General features: G+C 39.6%; 1 protein-coding gene across 2 annotated transcripts in view; it reads left to right on the top strand.

Moving 5' to 3' along the window:
* Positions 1-15,496, top strand: part of PRRG1 (proline rich and Gla domain 1) — a 35,317-nt gene extending 19,821 nt beyond the window's left edge. For both annotated transcript variants that reach the window (XM_075262805.1, XM_075262806.1), the window contains exons 3-4: positions 10,863-11,023; positions 14,147-15,496. In XM_075262805.1, coding sequence (XP_075118906.1) covers positions 10,863-11,023; positions 14,147-14,656 — 671 coding nt within the window. In that variant the 3' untranslated portion in view covers positions 14,657-15,496. The remainder of the gene's footprint in view (positions 1-10,862; positions 11,024-14,146) is intronic.
* The last annotated feature ends 356 nt before the right edge of the window (positions 15,497-15,852 follow it).

Raw genomic sequence — 15,852 nt, 5'->3', positions numbered from 1 at the left:
GGATCATCCAAATGCTCTCTAGCAAACTTCAGACGGGCCCGGACATGTACTGGCTTAAGCAGTGGGACACGTCTGGCACTGCAGGATCTGAGTCCCTGGCGGCGTAGTGTGTTACTGATGGTAGGCTTTGTTACATTAGTCCCAGCTCTCTGCAGTTCATTCACTAGGTCCCCCCGCGTGGTTCTGGGATTTTTGCTCACCGTTCTTATGATCATTTTGACCCCACGGGGTGAGATTTTGCGTGGAGCCCCAGATCGAGGGAGATTATCAGTGGTCTTGTATGTCTTCCATTTTCTAATTATTGTTCCCACAGTTGATTTCTTCAATCCAAGCTGGTTGCCTATTGCAGATTCAGTCTTCCCAGCCTGGTGCAGGGCTACAATTTTGTTTCTGGTGTCCTTTGACAGCTCTTTGGTCTTCACCATAGTGGAGTTTGGAGTCTGACTGTTTGAGGGTGTGCACAGGTGTCTTTTTATACTGATAACAAGTTTAAACAGGTGCCATTACTACAGGTAATGAGTGGAGGAAAGAGGAGACTCTTAAAGAAGAAGTTACAGGTCTGTGAGAGCCAGAAATCTTGATTGTTTGTAGGTGACCAAATACTTATTTTCCACCATAATTTGCAAATAAATTCTTACAAAATCAGACAATGTGATTTTCTGGATTTTTTTTCTCATTTTGTCTCTCATAGTTGAGGTCTACCTATGATGTAAATTACAGACGCCTCTCATCTTTTTAAGTGGTGGAACTTGCACTATTGGTGACTGACTAAATACTTTTTTGCCCCACTGTATATGGTAGTGTGGGGAAACGCCTCTCTATAGGAGCTGATACTTGCTGCATGAGGGTATATATAGTTTATGTGAGCTGTATAGATGTTCATCCATGCAGAGGACAGGATTCATACTTGGCACAGTACATGCATATGTGGCTTTGCAGGCTCTTCTGCTTGCATGAAGTAATAACAATATTACATGACACAAGCTATATGTTTTAATGAACTAAATACAGTATTCGTTCATTAAAGGGTTATTGCCATTACAGACATTTTAGAGGTGCAGCTCCCACCTCTGGGACCATCACAACCCCGTGTACTGCCAGATGAAACAGACATGGCATCTAGGCTGGGCATAAATGGAGAGGTAACGCCATATATTTTAGTATTAGTTAATGTCCATAGTGCATCAAGTTTAGCTTGAGTATATTTGGGTTAATATTATTTTTTCATTAGAATAAGCTTTGTGTTTGTTGTCCCTGTCTGTCATTGTGAAAGGGGCTCTATCATCACATTTTAGTAATTTGAGATATGTGATTTTTAATTACCTTTGAATTGGTTATGTAAATCACTGTCTTTGTGCACGGTGGGCGTTGCGTGCACTCCCTAGTGTCATCTTGCTTTTGCTGCATAACTCCTCCTGCTCCTTCTTCTTCACCGCCTCCAGCATTGTCCTTCCCCGCGGTTTCTATTGAAATTTTGTGCGTGCACAGTAGTGCTCTCTCCGGAGCGCTACTGTGCACGCTCCAGTGCCAGCTCGCAATGTTCTCTATAGGAAAATGGTGCTGGAGCGTGCGCAGTAGTTCTCCGGAGAGAGCGCATGCGCAAAATTTCAATTGAAACCGCCAGGAAGGACAATGCTGGAGGAGGTGAAGAAGAAGGAACAGGAGGGAGTTATGCAGCAAAAGCAAGATGACACTAGGGAGTGCATGCAACGCCCACCGTGCACAAAGATTTACATAACCATTTCATAGGTAATTATAAAAAAAAAAGGAAAGGGGGGGGTGTCTTTTTAAAAACGACTAACAGCACCTGAATAGCCAGGCATATCTTTATCTCAAATCACTAAAATGTGATGCTAGAGCCCCTTGAAGCAGGTTTGTGACTACCCTGCAATCCTTCAATCAGTCTGCTCTAATTTACTTGCTGATGGATCTTTGTGTTTAGGATTTTCCAGTCCCTCAACATACTATAGACACGCTCCATGTACTGCACAGCACATGGCATAAGCGCTAGACGTGATGTGTGTTATTTAACATGACCTACATTGGTGCTCGGTTTTATACAATTTCATTTGCAATTATAATTTCTATTTGAGCTTTGAACACAGTTTCCATTTCTGTGGTATTCCAAATTTACTGTATTTAGAAAAAAAAAAACTATAACCTTTTTAAAGGATTTAAATTTTTTTTGTAAATCCTTAAAATGGTTCTTTAAGGTTTTTTGTTGCTTTGTGGCTTTTCATAGGTTCTCAAAATCTGATTTTGGTGGTCAAAACATGGCTCCTGCACAATTCGGTTGTTTGGGCCCATTATTGTATAGTGTTTGGAACCAGAAGCTAAAAGCCAATAAAACACTTTTAGGCTAAGGCCCACACAGTGGAATGCAGCAAAAGAAAAAGTTTGGTGGAAATGGATCATGTTAGGGTTTTTTTCCGCCGCATTGTTTTCCTCTGCGCCATTCCTCTTCTTATTATAGCTATACAGAAACGCCAGCGTTTCTGCAGGTATAATTTACTTGGTGTGATTTTTATGAAGATTATAACTGGGGGATATACCCTCAGGTTGGATGACCTACTCCGCGCTCGTTACGGTGAAATGAAGAATCGTTTTTGGTATTATTAAACACTAATTTATTAAAGATAACGCGTTTCGGGGTTTTCTAGCACTTCACGAGTAACATCCCTTCATCAGATCTCTATTCATCTATTTGCAATTTCTTGGTGTGATTTTTAAAAATGCTGCTTATCTGCTGCAGATTTTTTCTGCAATGTGTGGATGGGATTCGCCAGAACCCCTTTCACTTTGCTGGTACTGTAAAAAGCTGGGTTCTGGCAACATGTGGCCTCAGCCTTAGGTGTGCAAAAGCGGTATTTTTTGTTTCAGATTTTGCTGTAATTTTTGGAGCCAAAGAAAAAAGTTACTTTGCAACGGAATGAAAATATAAAGGAACGACTTCTACTCCTTTCTGCTAAATCCTGTTCTGGTTTTGGCTCCAAAAACCAAAGCAAAATCTGCAATCTGCCAGTGTAAAAAATAAATAAATAAACTGGTGTGGTAGTATTGGAGGCACAAGTTCCGTTAGGTAACGCAAAATGTATGCTGCAAGTGCGCTCTTTTGATAAAAATAGGTGCAGGTATTGGCAAGATGAAAAGGGGGGGTATGTTAAAAAAAAGACACACAGGACTTGGCATTTGAAGCATCAGGTTCTTTCAAGTAGATGAAACAATAATAATTTCGGGCTTCTTTTCATTAGGCTGGGTTCACAGTACGTTTTTATAGAAACGGGGGGGAGGGGCAAAAATGCACCATGTAAACCCAGCCATAGCTTTGAAAGAGGTCAGTAATGAGAAAGAACCTGGAATTATTCAATGTGTCACGTTCTTATTTGTGACTGCAATTAGAACTACTGTACATCCAAGAACATAGTGTTTTTACTCTGAGGCTACTTTCACATGGCAGTAATTAGTGGCCGTGTGACATTCAATGTCAGTAAATTGGGGCTATTGACATGACTATTGTTTTGACAGTCTATTGTAACGAATAGTCAAAATATAGGTCATGTCCTATTTTTGTCCTGTAGTGTATAGGGGATCCGTGAAAGAGGCTGAATGGCATCTGAATGTAGCCTAAGGGTGCATTCACACTGAGTAAACACTAGCTTATTCTGAACGTAAAACACGTTCAGAATAAGCGGCGTCTAAAGCAGCTCCATTCATTTCTATGGGAGCGGGGATACGAGCGCTCCCCATAGAAATGAATGGGCTGCTTCTTTCACTCCGTGCAGTCCCATTGAAGTGAATGGGGAGTGCCGGCATGTACGCTCCGGCATGAGCAGAGCTTGCCGTATACGCCGGCACTCCCCATTCACTTCAATGGGACTGCACGGAGTGAAAGAAGCAGCCCATTCATTTCTATGGGGAGCGCTCGTATCCCCGCTCCCATAGAAATGAATGGAGCTGCTTTAGACGCCGCTTATTCTGAACGTGTTTTACGTTCAGAATAAGCTAGCGTTTACTCAGTGTGAATTCACCCTAAGGGTAAAGACACTTTATGGGAGGAACTTATCAAATCCTCTATCCTAGTTTTCTGGTGTAGATTTGGCATAAGGCCTTTCTTGCAACAAACCTGCACCACCACATCCTCCATTCTGCACCTTGTTTTCCCACATGGAGACTGGGGTGGGGATGCCTCGAACTGACATATCTCACACCAGTTTTCATATGTGCGCTGCACCTGTTGGGCCTTTATTAAGACTGGTGTATGAAACGTCAATCTTAAATGGGTTGTCTGGGGAGTATTTATTCCCTTACCTGGTCCTTTTGATGGACCCCAGGGGTTACAGCAATGTCTTGACCCTTAGGTCATATAATTGGAGGCAGCATTCAGCTCCTTGGGTCTCCCCAACACTCAGGTGGCTCCACCCACTCCTCTCCTAATTTCACAGGTAATTAATTACCTGTTCTATGGAGGTTGGTTTTACTATAGTTACTTCTATAGAGGAATGAAGGCAGGGAAGAGCAATCGGGGAGCCAAACACTGCCCCCGATCACATGACCTGGGGGTTCATGATGTCGCTAGAACCCCTGGGCCCATGAAAAGCATTCCTGGAACCAGGTATGTGAATGAATAATTACTCCCTGGACAACTGCTTTAATAAATCTGCCCATATGTACTTGTATGCAGTTATGACTGCATTCAGACTATTTCTCATTATTGACCTTATTAGCAGCAAAACGTCACAGTCAGTAATGGGAAATAACCTGGAATCAATCAGTATGTCACAGTACCTGTGACCTCAGAACTGACTGCAGTTATAACCACATCCAGCCTGAATAATGAAAAGTAATCTGGAATAAATATTTCACTTACACTAGGTTTACACCAGTGTTTGGGCGAATCCTCCTGAGATTCCATGTAAAATCGTCAAAACACTGGTGGACCTTATTATTAGTCTATGGGGTCTGCAGGTTTACACGGGTAACAGCTTTTTTAAGTGGACAGGGTTTCTGTCCTTCAGGTTCCACAGCATACCCAAAGGACGTAAACCAAGTGCAGGTTAAACAAACTCAGCCTTTCTTATTAGTGACACCTCCTCTGACCCCAGAACTGACTGCAGTTATACCTACATCCAGTTATATAGTGTGTCACTACCTGAGTAATGAGAAATAGTCTAGAATTAATATGTCACTTGTTAGTGATGGCTCCAGTGACACCAGCAATGATTGCAGTGGATCCAGTGACCACAGCTATTCAGGGGGGTCCTAACAATGAGACCTCCCTGATCTCAAATTGTTGACTTATGTTAACGATGGGCCATGGGATATCCCATGTAAGAATATTTAGTATGGGAGACTATTACAGGAGCCATAAGTGGCGAGACTACCCCTTTAAGCTTTATTTGCATGAAACCGAAAAACCCTTTCAAAGTACAGTCATTGTCCAACTGCATTAATAACTTCAGCGATGCCCAAAGTGATTACCAACTAGGACATCTTATAAGAAAAGCTGTAATTTTTCAAGTTAAGGAGGATATAGATGTAGACTTGTCCTTTGAATGTGCCCTCAAGATTTCCTAATTTAGCCTATGAGTAATGTGATGCTTTGTGAAATAGCCTGTCTAGAGAAATTTGAGTGTATTACTTCTAGAAATACGGCTACCAAGGGCATCCAACGGTGAACTTAACTTCTATTTCTTACAAAATAATTGTGTAGACACATAAAGTTGAAGTCAGAGGGTTACATACACCTAAGCCAAATTTCATAAAAATTTGTTTTTTCACCCTTGACAACCCTTCAAACTCAGAGGTCACGTGCAGCAAAGACTTTTGCTGGCACGGCACTAGTGCACAGGATCGGCCAGCAGCGACGGACACCAGAATGACGGGTACAGGTAAGTATTTTTTTGCTTGTTTGTTTCACCTTCCCCCTTCTCCTGAGGTGAATAATACTAGTTATATAACCTGGCTGACCAGTCTGTCTCCAGAAAAATTAGCACCAATTTTGATTGAAAGGCATAGGGAGGCGATCAAGGAAGCCTGATATCTTGTATACATCCGTACAATTCACTTACGGTATATCAAATTTGATGAAAAGTTAGTGACCATTATAGTTAACAGTCTCTGACCTGATCAGCTTAGATGATGGCTCAGGAAACAGAAGTGTCTAGAGATCAACCAGTTTAACTGTGGATGGTATTCTTTCTACCAACCCAGATCTGTTGTAGCTACATCTACACCCAGCCTGCTAGCAGCTGCATGGACTTTTATTGAGGCCTAGCCTGGTGACCATGGCCTAGGTATCTGATCAGTAAAGTCCACATCTCCTTGTGAAGGTTAAAATTGAAGTATGGGAGGGTACGTAACAATCTGCATAACAACCCAATGATGGTCATTTGGAACTGTTATCTGCATTCACTGACAAGTTTCATCAGTCTCCTTTGAGTCAGATTTGGTTATACTTGTAACAATTCTGTGTTCCTGTCAAAAATGTTGCCCTCTATATCTGGTCATCTGACTAGGGAACTGATATACAGGTACACTTTTTACATGGTGTTGTTTTACAGGCACAGGATATGGTAGGTAGGGCCCTAATACAAAATCTGTAAAGGTACCACTGGTTGGATTATTTCTTTTTTTTTTTTTTTTTCAGGTCCGTATTACTCAGCACTATACAGTTGAGGTCACTCAAGTGATTGTTACCCATAAAGTTTCATTGTTTATCGACTGTACTTGTTCAAACAGGGCAATATCCTACAGACAAATTCTATGTGTCGCGTGCAAGATGCAGTGCAAAATATTGCTTGTGAAGTGAGCACCAGCAGATTTACAGTACTCAGGAACAGGGGTTCCTATAGAAGTTCATACCTGATAACTGGATCATTCATCAGCCCATGTAATACAGGATTTGCATGTCTTGTAAGAAGGGCCTTCTTCGTGCTGTCTAAGACTTGTTGCTGCAGTTTGTGTGCAGCATTGAAGAGTTTGTGTAAAAGTGATGCTTGTGGAAAACTAGGCAGAACTGGACCAGAGTACTAAGGGAAAAGCTGAGAGGGATTTTTTTCTTTTTTTGCCAATTGCTCAGAAAAACAAAGTTTTGCATGTGGAGCAAAGAATTGATTTACAAGTCTTTTGGGACTGATGTGACCATAGTAAATGTTTACTCAGATTAGTTAGGTAGAACCGTCACCTTTTGGATTTGATCATCTATCGTCGCATTGTCCTCTTGTGCTGCTCTCTCTTGCCAGTGCTATTTTTAGCTGTAGAATTTCCTCTGGTGAGCTCAGTGTGCCGCTGGTGATAAACTTCACTGCAGTGGAATGCACAATCTGACTGATGTACTGGGAACAGGAGCCATTGTCCTTAGGAATTAGTGTCAGCTCTGCAAAGTGAACTTTTCATATGCTCTGCCGGGGTTTTCATATTTTCTATGCCATCTTTAGCTTTGTTCTGCTGGATTGCAGCTTTATCTGCCACAAGCTTTTTTACTATTATATTTTATTTAATGTAGTGGAGATCATTTATAGGTTATATGGAAACATAGATATTTCGAACAGCATTTTAACTTTTTATATTTCGTAAGTATTCACTCATGTTGCTATTCCATATATTTAATAATCTGTGTTTGCTATTGGTGAATAGAAAGCATGTTCACTTCCAGAGCCTGAAAATCTGTCCACATCTTGTCCTACTGACACAGGTGACAGAACTTTATTAAAGGGGTTGGCTCCTTAAAAAGGTTATGCCACGAATCATGGCTGTGGTCAGACTGAATGTGCAGTGGGGGGGAGAAAGGACACCCTGATCTCAGACACAGTAGGGGTGTCAGGGGTCAGACGTCACTGATTAGGTATTTTTCCTCTATCCTATGGATAGAGAATACATACTTTTCATGACATAACCCCTGTTTATATGCTGTATAAGTTATTTGTCAGGAGAGTCAGGAATGGGACCTTTGGCAATCACCTGATTGTCTCAGGAACCACATTTTGAAAGGGCAACTCCTTTAAGGCAGGGCCACACTGCATCTCTTGTGTGAGTAAAATTGTTAACCTTTGGGTTTTACAGCTTTTATTGGTTTTATAAACGGGACCTTCCAAGTCACTTAGGCCTGGTTCACATCAGTTTTCAGGTTTCCAATTGGAGAGTCCCCTTGGGGACCCCTTGAATGGAAACCTATAAGCATTAAAAGGCGGTTACCTAAGAAACCACACGGATCCCATAGACTATAATGAGGTTTCCACAGTTTCCGCAAGAAACATGCGGAGAGAAAAGTACTGCAAGCAAACCACACGGACCTTATTATAGTCTTTTGGGTCTATGTGGTTTCTTAGGTAACCGCTATTTAATGTGTATAGGTTTCCATTCAGGGGTTCCTAAGTGGACTCCCTGAACAGAAACCCGAATGCTGATGTGAACCGGGCCTTACAGTTTTGCATTGGAGCCGTCAATAGGGGCTGCACATCCACTGAGCAAGACTTTCAACATGGAAGCTTGATCTCTTTTCATTTTCAAGTTCTTATTCTGTGTATATTGGCTTACTTTCTGATCTTTACTTACTGTGCAGATCTTGTCCTGTATTGTTTATTGTGTATTTTTGCAGCTGTGGAAACATAGTTACAATCTTTAAAAAAGTAAAATAAACAAGCCTGTGCATAATGCTCAAGAGCGTGCAAGGTACGTTCTAAAGTTAAAGGGGTTGTGCTGTTATGGATTCTTATGTTCTATCCACAGGACAGGGGTAAGTTCACAATCACTGGGGACTCACAGTGTCCCCCATTGATCAGATGGACTAGGTACTGAAAGTCCCCCTGAATTCTCCTTTTGAATGGAACACCAGTTGGATTGTGTGACTGGTGGTCCATTCACTGCTATGCCCCTCCACTGATTATGACTTAGTTGGAGTTTTTTCTCGAGCCCCTACTGTTCCTAAAGTGCTGTTAGTTTTTTTGCTAAGACGCTTTAATGTCATTTCCAATTAGAGGCAGACAGTGTCGGACTTCTGAATCACTTACACTTAATATTAGGCACCAAAATGAATTGCATTGATTACTTTTGCACGGTGGCGGCAAAGAAAAATTCCAACTGTGCTAGAATCATTAGAGGAGCACCTATTAAAGGATAAAAATGGCTTGAGTTGATAGAGGTGGAGAAAAGTTCCTGTTAAGGCTGAAGCCCTATGTTGCAGAAACGCTGCTTTTTGCCTCAAAAGAAATAGAAGCTATAAAGGAATCTCTTCTACTTCTAGCTTCTGCCCAGTCCACTCCTGACTTTGGCTCTAAAAACTGCAGCAAAATCTGCAAAAAAATAACGTGTTTCTGCAACATGGAGCCTTAGCCTGAAGGAGTGTTCCCCTCCCTCCCCCTTCGCCAATCCTCTGAGACCTAGTAAAATTTAATTTCAAAGCAAGCGGAGATCTAGAAAACCAGGAGGAATTGATACAGAAAATATATTGCAAAATTGTATAACTTATTATACAAACAATAACATTTGTCTCCATATTGGTCTGAAAGTGGACAACTTTTTTAACAAAGGGCTGGAAAAATAAGTAGTACTAATGGAAAAACAGCTGGAGGGTCAGTTTTCAAATGTTCAAAAGTCACATGACTGTATAAAAAGATCATGTTAGAAAGTCTCTCAGAAGCAAAGATGGTCAGAGGTTCACCGATCTGTGAAAAACCGTGTCTAAAGATTGTAGAACAATTTCATAAAAATATTCAACATAAAATTGCAAAGTCTTTGAATATTCCACCATCTACAGTATATAATATCATCATCAAAAGATTCAGAGAATCTGGAGAAATCCATGAGTACAAGGGACAAAGCTGCCCTCAATGTTGGGTGGTCGTGATCTGTGGGCCACCAGGTAGCACTGTGTTAAAAAATGGTATGTGCAAATAATGCAAATCAGTTTATGTATACTTTCAGTAATCCTTGTCAGTGAACACAATTTGATGTGCAATCCACAAATGCAAGTTAAAGCTGGATCGTGCAAAGAACAAGTTAAATATCAACACAATCCAGAAAGGCCACTCTTTTCCTTCGGCCAAAGCTCATTTAAAATGGACTTATCAATATGGAAAACTTTTCTGTGGACACACAAATGAAAATGTTAAATTCTTTTTGGAAACCAGTGACGCGGTGTCCTGCAAACTCTAGAGGATAGGGACGATCCAGCTAGGGCAAAGTGTATTAGTGCGCGTGGCATGGACAGTTAAAGGGGCTCTATTATTGGGAAAAGTAATTTGCCAATGATAGAGCCCCTTTAACACATATTGAAAGACAATGCTCAGCAATATATAGAGGTCTTAAAACAACGTATACTCCCATCCTTTTACCAATAGAAAACATTTGACACATCATGAAATGAAAAATATAGTAAAGACCCATCGACTGTTGAGCCGCTAGAATGCTATATCAGGCAAGAATGGGATAGCATTTCTCTCCCAAAACTTGATTCATTGGTGTCCTCCCTTTCCAGACGGTTACAGGTTACATGGTACACATGGCTCTATCCCAACTTTTTTGAGATTTGTCGCTGTCATAAATTTCTAAACAAGTTAATATTTTCACATGAAATGGAAAAATGTCTATTATGTCTAATCTATTTTCTGTTTTATTATGAATAAAATATGGTTATATGAGATTTCCAAACCATTGCATTCTTGTTTGTTTTTTTACACTTTACACAATGTGTCTCAATATTTTTTTTGGAATTAGGTTTGAAAAACAGTTTTAAACATAGCTTATTTTCAAATGATACATTATATACAATATATCCTTGGCATTGGAAGGTTTAATGTTTACTAATGAAAAGGGAGTAATGTACACTTTTCTCATTTTGAGTTAATATTGATTTTTGTTTTCAGTGTTCCTGTCTGAAGATGACGCAAATACTGTTTTAAAGCGTTTTCCAAGAGCTAATAGTTTCTTGGAGGAGATGAAAGAAGGAAACCTAGAGAGGGAATGCAGAGAGGAAATATGCAACTATGAAGAGGCCAGAGAAGTGTTTGAAAACGATGAGCGGACTGTAAGTACAGTATTGAGTATATGAACATTTTGCCATTGTTTTCTATGGAGTGAGGACAGCAAAGCTGATGCAAATAGTATAAATGCCATACAATATTTTTAAGGGATTGTCTTCTAAAGACAGCTCCTACCCATATTCCCTATTATTCCCATGACCATGGACCGTAAATCACATGACCATGGTCAGAGTTTTATCCACTAGAAGTAACAGAATGAATGACCGCAAGCCGAAAACTAGAAAACCGTGAGGAATTGATATAGAAAGTATATTGGAAAATTGTATATCTTTTGTACATTTGCTTGTCAATATTGGTCTGAAAGTGGCCAACCCCTTTAAGGGGGCTTTCCCCATATGCATTTTTCGTACTGATGACCTTTCCACAGGAACCTCACACTTCATTCGCCTGACACTGTAGTACTGGATAAGAGAACATGTTCACATTTACTCCTATTCAAGTAATGGGCACAGATCTGTAGTCCTGTCTACTGAATAGGAGTAGACTGTATCCTCTCCCAGTCCACTACTGCTGATTCTGACACTGGGAGGATGCCAGAACACCTCATCTGTGTGGGGTTCAAGTGTTAGTCCCCCCACAGATCCTGAACTGTGGATAGGTCATCATTATGAAAAGTGCATTTGGGGAAGGAAAACCCCTTTTTAAACCTGTTCTGTTATGTATTCAGTGTGTATTTGTGTAATGGAATATGTATATATTCATATGAGGACTAGCGTACTACTCTGCATGGCTTTTTTTTTTTTTTACTAAAGCTCCACCTTGTGGTTAGTGTTGGTGCTAGAGCTACTGTAGTAGTAATTGAGGGTACTGCCAGACAATGCCTGCTGCAACGCTTTAGGTGCACTCTAGCCTCTGGGTGCCAGTGCTTTCAAATAAAGGGGTACTCCTCTCACCCAGGTCCTCCATTTCCAGGTGAATACGTCTGTTTACAGATCCGAGCTCAGGTCACCAGTGGCTTTCTATTCCAGCAGCCAATTATAGGCCTCAGTAGTGACCTGCTCACAAGTTATTTTACTGTCTGTGTGGTAAATAGCAAAACTGCACGCCCAGAAACAAGGAACAGCCCATAGTCAACCAGTGTTTCACTCACTAAGAGGACCGATCACCACTTGGCTGTTGTACATTTAATAAATTATCCTTGGAAGCACGATGATAATCAGTTCATGCAATCTGCCATCTTTTCCCTGGTATCAGCATGCTGCGTTCTGATGGGACGGTACCCCAAATTCCAGGCCTTTATACTCTGCACTCACAGGCTCTTACCAGCAGCAGTGTCTCAGCTCACTGTCTAGCTGTTGTTTCTGCTGCTTTATTATAATTTAATCCTGTGATAATTATGATAGGCGTAAGTATACCAGACTTACAACACTATGTTTGGTATTCAGTAAATAAAATAAAGGATTGTTAGGTATATGGTCAATACACCAGAGACAGAGGAACTTATATAGAGTCCACTATATAAGTACTGCTAATGCATTATAGTCATAGCAAGCAGTCTGCTGTGCAAACACTCACTATATAAATAGTGCTGTTTCTTTTTACTATATACATTAATGTTATATTCATTATAGCAGACAAGTTGCTGTGTATATGTCCACTGTATAAATATTGCTGTTGCTCTAGTCATTAGAACATTACATTCATTATAGCCAGCAGTTTGCTATGCAAAAGCCCACTATGTGAGCATTGCTGTTACTTATTACTTATTCTATCCCTTCACTGCTAGCAGATATGTTCTCTAGTATTGCCAGGGATAGTTAGAAAAGACTATAAAACACAAACCAGCACTCTCACTGCCTATTGATCTTGTCCCTAGCCGTTTCCTCTGTATTTGATTCATTAGGGTAACTAAGGGTGTGCTGCCTATAGTATTGAAAAGTCTTAATACATATACAGTACAATAGTATACTAGCAGCCGTACAGGGCAGCAGCTTAATGTGAGTCTGTTATTTATTCTTTAGAAGTAAAAGATTTAGTGCTCTAAGTCAATGTACTGTGGGCCCAACCCAGAATGTGGCTACATTACATTTTCACATCCATACATGTACAGTATATGTATTTAAATTATGCAATAATGTACAAAACAGCTTAGCTTAATTTTTCTTCTATTTTCATGCAAATATGTATAATATATAGAACAGGTTGAAAAGACAGTTGGAATTAGGATTTTTGTATCATATTTTATACAGCTGCATATAAATATCCCAATCCCGACTGTCTTTTCAACCAGTGATATTTCTGGATAGCGGCCTTAGTGCTAAGAGAATCTCCTCTTTTATAAGACACCAAAAGCAAGTTTGTACGTTTCATGGTGTCCGAGATATAACTGTTTGAAGTGACTCTCCCCTACATGTTACACAGCCCCGTACTCCCATACACAGTAACATTCAGTGAGAGACAGAAATAGCTCTCACATTCTGAAACCAGAGAGTAAAACACATGACGGCCTTCACAGAAATTATACAAAATGTATTCATAAAGAATATTAAAAAATTATTAATGACTCAAATACTGACAGAAAATCAAAAGTTGTCTAAATGTTTAGTTACATTTAAAAAGAAAAATATCACCATATTCTGAGACCCTTCATTATTATTATTATTTTTATTTTTGTAGTTTTATGTTGATGTGTTACAGATCTTTTTATATTTTGTTCCTCATGGTTTTGAGTGGTAGTTTTTATTGGCCACATGCAGCTTTTGGATCACATTTTATTCCATTTATGTGAGGAGAGGTAATCAAAAAACAGCGATATAATATATCATTTTGTATAACGTGTTGTGCCTGTGGCATCATCCTAAACCATCCTGCCTTGTAAAGATAGCAGGTCCTCAGCACAATGTAATCACATGTATGTCATGTGTGCAGTTTCTAACCATTGTGTAAATTAGCCGTGGCATCTAAGTGGTTAAATAGAAGGGATGAGAGTAACAAAACCAGCACTCGCTGCATATGGAACAGGTTCAGTCCCTAAGCCAGCTTCATACTTTTTATTACTCTACATTATATTGACTGTTCATGAAATCCAATTTGCGCAGTGTCAGATATTGTTTATGCGGTATATGACATTTTGAACACTATATACATTTGTTTGTGTTTCTTTATAGAAAGAGTTTTGGAAACAATATACCAGTGGAAATGATGACTCGAACACAGAGCGCAATTGGTATCCATTTTATCTCGCCTTCCCCTTGATCACAGTGTTTTTTGTTGTCCTTTTGGTGCTCCTATTGGTGTGGAGATGTGTTTTCAAAAAGAAGGCGCGTCGCCGGACTGCTTATGCGCCCAGAGGAGTGAGAGAAAACCCTACAGAGGCAGGAATTGACCCTGGCATGGGTAGCCAGCAGCATTCCAATGTACTCTGTACTGTGGAGGACACGTTTGATAGGGCTGGCCACCCTAGTGGAATCGTGGATTACGATGTACGTTCAGATACGTTGTCAACTGGATTTTCAAATTGTGACCCTCCGCCCTCTTACGAAGAAGCTACTGGAGAGAGGGGTGTCAGAGTCATTGAGCCACAACAGAATCCAACAGAGCCTCCACCACAATATGAAGAAATAGCCACATGTGCCTCTGTAGTTGCGATACCTCGTGAGTTTGGCAATGTCAAGTAACAGTGACTTTTATTAGCACACCTACCTTTTCTATTTTTTTTTTTATTGCAGATGAAGAATTTCTAAGCACAGTATTATTTGCCTTTGTACAAAATTTGACTTTTGTGACTAATATTTTTAGAGGACATGAGGACAAAGTGGCAAAAGAGACTTTGGAAACCTACTGCGGAAGTGTCTATATTCACCTGTACCCTGTGTCTAGTAAACTAAGATGACCATAATCTCTATAATATATGCTCTCTTGCATTTATTTTTTTGCAATACTTCTGTACCTTATGGGTGAAACTGGTATTATAGTTTAACCACTATTAACATCCCAGTGCATTTTTATGATTTTTGAATAAAGTGTGACTAATATTTATTTTTACATTTGTGCCTAACTTTTGTGTATTATTTCAAAGTGCAATATATTTAAAAAAAAAAAAAAAAAAAAAATGCCTCAGGTCACACTCTTGCCTACAAATGAAAAGGTGTCTTCATATGGTATTTGTTAAATAATCTTTAATTCTTATCACCTTTGGATGTACATTGTTGATTTTTTTTGTAGAATAAGGCTCAAATTCATATAGAAAACGCAGAATTTTTAATTTGAGATGAAAATCTGTTCAGAAATTAAATAAAAAACAAAACAAAACAGTTTTTCTGCTAATGCCGTTAAATGAAGTTGCTAGAAGCCTTTTCTGCAGATGCATTACTGAATGACAAATTTTAATGTCTGTAAAATTCAAGACCAATGGAAAAAAATATAATCAACTAGTCTATAATAGAGGTTTATTAAGGCAATAGGTTTAATAAGAGAAAAAAACATGACACTAGTTATATTAAGTGGAAGTGGTGCAGAGGATATTGTCATTTGAATGGCTTCCTATAATACTACATTTGAAATGAGCAGCAGACAGCAACTTTTTTCTGGCACAATAAGCAGTTTGTGGGTTGCTTATTAAAGGGGTTGTATGTGATGAGCGATAAGTTTAGGCATTTATATAAATTTTTACAGTGCGTACATTAAGCATTAGTGTAGTTTTTATGGCTGGTAATTATGTAACCATATAAACAGCTCACTTATTCCACTGCAATAAATTAAACTGCTGAAGAACATCTAAAAATAACATTACTGCCTTGTCTTTAACTAGTGGTGTTTCAGTTTCTGTTATAGCTAGAGCTGTTATATTGGTAACGCATGAAAGCGATGATTC

This window comes from Leptodactylus fuscus, chromosome 2 (assembly GCF_031893055.1).
Source record: "Leptodactylus fuscus isolate aLepFus1 chromosome 2, aLepFus1.hap2, whole genome shotgun sequence".
NCBI lineage: Eukaryota > Metazoa > Chordata > Amphibia > Anura > Leptodactylidae > Leptodactylus > Leptodactylus fuscus.
The sequence above is the reverse complement of the archived record's forward strand: the minus strand, read 5'-3'. Positions and strand labels throughout refer to the sequence as shown.